General features: G+C 45.0%; 1 protein-coding gene across 1 annotated transcript in view; it reads left to right on the top strand.

Annotated features, from left to right (window-relative positions):
* GPR125 (G protein-coupled receptor 125) overlaps window positions 1–4,355 on the top strand; it is a 208,236-nt gene extending 203,881 nt beyond the window's left edge. Inside the window, exons 18-19 of the mRNA XM_006866290.1 lie at window positions 2,163–2,258; window positions 2,800–4,355. Of these exons, the coding sequence (XP_006866352.1) occupies window positions 2,163–2,258; window positions 2,800–4,042 (1,339 nt within the window). The 3' untranslated portion in view covers window positions 4,043–4,355. The remainder of the gene's footprint in view (window positions 1–2,162; window positions 2,259–2,799) is intronic.
* Window positions 4,356–4,765: the final 410 nt, after the last annotated feature.

Here is a 4,765-nt window from a genome sequence, read left to right as displayed (position 1 = left end):
TGCAGGGTCGCTATGAGTCGGGACCGAGTCCATGGCGCATAACCAACCACCACCTAGAAAGATATCAGTTATGAGTTCTAAGGTCCACCCTAATCCAGTAGGAATCCTACATGGTGCAGGTGACTAAGCACTCAGGTTGGCAGTTGAGGTTCCGATCCATCCAAAGGCACCTCACTCAGAAGGAAAGCCTGGTAATCAGCTTTCAAAAGCTCACTGCCACCGAAAACTCGATGGAGCACAGTTCTGCTCTGAAAACACGTGAGGCCACAAATCTACTTGGGGGCACCGTGTTTTGTTGTTGTCTTTCTCTGTTCCAGTATGACCTCATCTCAACTTGCTGACAGGCACACCTTGTTTTAGTGCAGTTCACTGTATTGTGTTTCTTTACAAATCGGAAGTTTGCGGCGATCCTGTGTGCAACAAGTCTGTCGGCATTAGTTTTCCCAATAGCTTGTGCTCACTCTGTGTCACCTTTTGGTAATTCTCACAATATTTCAAGTGTTTTCATAATGCTGTTGCACATGGCTATGCAGTGGCTTGAGAGGACAAACACTGGATTGTGAACCACAAGGTTGGCAGTTCAAGCCCATCAGCCACTGTATTGAGAGTAAGAGGAATCTTTCTGTCCCTGCATAGATGTACAGCCTTGGAAATCTTATGCAGGTTCTCTGTGAGTCAGAGCTGACTTGGCAGAACTTAACAACAGATTGCACACTGACTAGACCAGCATAGTGCAAGCATTTGTGTACTGGGAAACCAAAAAGAATCATTTGTTTGGTTCATCTTATGGCTTGTTGTTGTGAAGTGCCGTCAAGTCAGTTCTGACACACAGCGACCCTGTGTAGGGTTTCCAAGGAGCAGCTGGTGAGTTTGAACCACTGATCTTTCAGTTTAAACTGACTAATTTGTCCAGTGCATGAAACCACAGCACCACACCAGGAGTCCCACCTTATGGCAGTATCGGCTTTATTGTGGTGTCTGGAACCAAACCTGCAGCATCTTTGTGTTATGTCTGTACATCCGCAAAAATCATATTACCAAATACGGCCTCATTCACCAGTACTAGAGGGTAAGACGATCTGTTTTTTTCTGGTGGGGCACAATTCAATCACTCCATGGACTAACTTTTTATACGCAATCATAAGGTTGATTTGAACTGTAAGGTCAGTGGTTCAAATCCATCATCAACTCCTTGGAAATCCTATACAGGGTCACAGTGAGTCGTAATCGACTCCACTGTACTAAAAACAAAACAAAAGCTGGCTATAAAAGAAGCCACTTTTCTGTAAGAACCAATCCAAATCAAACCCAGTGCCATCTCGTCAGTTCTAAGAGATCACGACCCTGGACAATTGAGCCCATAGCATTTCTGAGGCCCTGAGTCTTTATGGGAGCGGACAGTTTCATCTTCTGCCACAGAACTGCTGCTGGTGGGTTTGAACTGCTGACTTTTCAATTTGCCGATGAGTGCTTCCCCTACAGCGCCACCAGGGCTCCTCCAGTCAGAAAAAAACCCAAATCCCAGTCTCGTTACATCAATTCCACCACATTCATAAAGACCCTTTGTAAATCATCATGTGAGCAAAAACCTTTTCCTCTGCAGTGACTGGTCTGTTTGAACTGCTGAGCTCGTGGTTAGCAGTGCAGTGCTTACCCTACTATGATCCCAGGGCTCCCTTCCTATAAGGAAGTATGAACTAAAAACTGGAGTCTTGGTGTGGTGCTATAGGGTACATGCTTTGAACCACAAGGTGGGCGGTTTAAACCCAGCAGGTGCTCCTTGGAAACTTTATCCCGGGTTGCTATGAGTGGGAATCCACTTCTTGTCATTAAATGCCATTGAGTTGACTCTTACTACCCTGTGTAGGAGGACAGTGAACAACAACTTGTTAGAGTATTACTTGGCCTGTCCACAAGGTGGCAGAAGCGGATCATCTTTCTTCAGTTCCAAACCTGAGCTAGAGCTTGTGTGTTAAAAAAATGACATCTGAAAGAAACACAAATCATTACAAGATACTTTTTCACTTACAAAAGAGCCTCTCAAAGTTTGACTCCAGTAATATCTTTGGAACAAGAACTATAATCTTGAAGGAATAGCTTTTTGAGCGCTGTGAAATTGGTAACATGCTCACTAACAGTGCCCCCTTTCCCTCTCCCGGTAGGTTTTACCTGATAGGTGGCGGCATCCCCATCATTGTATGTGGCATAACAGCGGCAGCAAACATCAAGAATTATGGCAGCCGGCCAAATGCACCCTAGTGAGTATTTATACTGAGCCCATTGCTTCTCGTTGTAAGTATTTTACAACTCCTGGTGGTACCACTGCTAACCAAAGGGTCAGCAGTTTGAGCCCATCATCCAGTCACTTGGTGGGAGAAAGGTATGGCAGTCTCCTACCATAAAGATGTACCGCCTCGGAAACCTTTTGAAGCTCTTCTACTCTATCCAGTAGGAATACCAGGAGTTGCAATTGACTTGCCGCAGCTAAATTTGGTGGTTTGGTTTTTTTGGATAATTTATTACAAGGAGCCCTGATGATATAGTGGTTAAAGCTTCACTATGAACTAAAAGGTGGGTGCTTTGAACCCACAAGCTGCGCTGCGGGAGAAAGGTGTGGCAGTCTGTTTCCATAGAGAGAACAGCCTTGGGAACTCTAGAGGGCTGGTCTGCTCTGTCGTAGGGGGTTACTGCGAGTCAGAATTCATTCAGCGGCGTACATAACCACAAGGCTTGTTACAGCTTCTTAACGGTTTGTTGACGTTTGTAACCCCTGAGCCTGGTTCCCGTCTTCTTTTCTAGTTGCTGGATGGCATGGGAACCCTCCTTGGGAGCCTTCTACGGGCCTGCCAGCTTCATCACTTTCGTAAACTGCATGTATTTCCTCAGCATTTTTATTCAGTTGAAAAGACACCCTGAACGCAAATACGAGCTAAAGGAGCCCACTGAGGAGCAACAGAGATTGGCAGCCAACGAAAACGGGGAAGTAACTCATCCGGATTCCATGTCCTTGTCCTTGATTTCTACATCCGCTCTGGAAAACGAGCACCCGTTCCATTCTCAGCTTTTGGGGGCCAGCCTCACTTTGCTCTTGTATGTGACTTTGTGGCTGTTCGGAGCTTTGGCTGTTTCCTTGTATTACCCTTTGGACCTGATGTTTAGCTTCTTTTTTGGAGCCACGTGCTTAAGTTTTAGCGCCTTCCTCATGGTTCACCATTGTGTGAACAGGGAGGATGTTAGACTAGCCTGGATCCTGACTTGCTGCCCCGGAAGGAGCTCGTATTCAGTGCAAGTGAACACCCAGCCTCCCAGCTCCAGCGGGACAAATGGCGAAGCTCCTAAGTGCACCAACAGCAGTGCCGAATCCTCATGCACCAACAAAAGTGCATCGAGTTTCAAAAATTCCTCCCAGGGCTGCAAATTAACAAATTTGCAGGCTGCGGCAGCCCAGTGTCATACCAATTCTCTACCTTTGAACTCTGTGCCGCAGCTAGACAACAGCCTGACTGAACACTCGATGGACAATGATATTAAAATGCATGTGGCGCCATTGGAAGTTCAGTTCCGAGCAAACGTTCACCCAAGTCGCCATCATAAAAACAGGAGTAAAGGACACAGGGCAAGCCGACTCACTGTCCTGCGAGAATATGCCTATGACGTCCCAACGAGCGTGGAGGGCAGTGTGCAGAATGGCTTACACAAAAGCCGGCCAGGCAATGGCGAAGGCCATTCGAGGAGTCGGAGAGCCTATTTGGCCTACAGAGAGAGACAGTATAACCCACCCCAGCAAGATAGCAGCGATGCTGGCAGCACGATCCCCAAAGGCAGCAGGAATTTCGAAAAGTCCATGTCAGCTAGTAGTAAAAAAGAGGCCTTAAGGAAGCCAATAGTGGTTGAACTTGAAAGTCAGCAGAAGTCTTATGGTCTCAACTTGGCCATCCAGAATGGACCAATGAAAAGCCCCGGGCAGGAAGGCTCCTTGCTCAGTACGGACAACACTGGCAATGTTAGGACTGGTTTATGGAAACATGAAACTACTGTCTAGTGTTGGTGGGTTTCCTGACTAGAAATTCAGATAAACTGTGATACTCACATTCCTTTAAGCTATGGACAACTAAAAACAAACTGTTTACAGCTACTTGAGGGAGCCAAGAGAATTTTGAATAAACTGTTTTGGGTTTTACTTATTTCATATCCCCCAAATGTTGCTTTTTAAAAAATGATTTTAAAGCATTATTGTAGTTGTCAGAACACCAGCTAGGCCATTATGGAAATCTGAAATATAATTTCTTGGAATCTGTAATACCAATGTTTCAGACTTGTATTTAATACAATAAATAGTTGTTTGTCAGTGTGTCAGTCTTATAGTTTTGTGTTTTAGACTGTAACTATTTAGTTGTATTTTATAGAAATGTGTATATTCAGAGTGTGGTGCTATAGGGTAAGCAGTGAACTGCCAACCACAAGGTCAGCAGTTTGAGCCCATCAGCACTCCTCAGAAACCCTATGCAAGGTTGTTTTGAGTGAGAATCAAATCAATGACACTTTACAACAACAATTTATATAGAGTTTTCATTATAGTATCTGAATATATGTTATTGTTAAGTGTCGTTGAGGCGGCTCTGACTCATAGCGACCCTGTATAGGGTTTCCGAGGAGCAGCTGATGAGTTTGAACTGTTGACCTTATGGTTCAAACCCATCTCATGATTGAGTACTTATCCTACGGCACCACACCAGGACTCTGTTATATGAATTATTTATCAGAT

This window comes from Chrysochloris asiatica, unplaced genomic scaffold, assembly GCF_000296735.1.
Source record: "Chrysochloris asiatica unplaced genomic scaffold, ChrAsi1.0 scaffold00089, whole genome shotgun sequence".
In the NCBI taxonomy this organism is placed as follows: Eukaryota; Metazoa; Chordata; class Mammalia; order Afrosoricida; family Chrysochloridae; genus Chrysochloris; species Chrysochloris asiatica.
The sequence above is the reverse complement of the archived record's forward strand: the minus strand, read 5'-3'. Positions and strand labels throughout refer to the sequence as shown.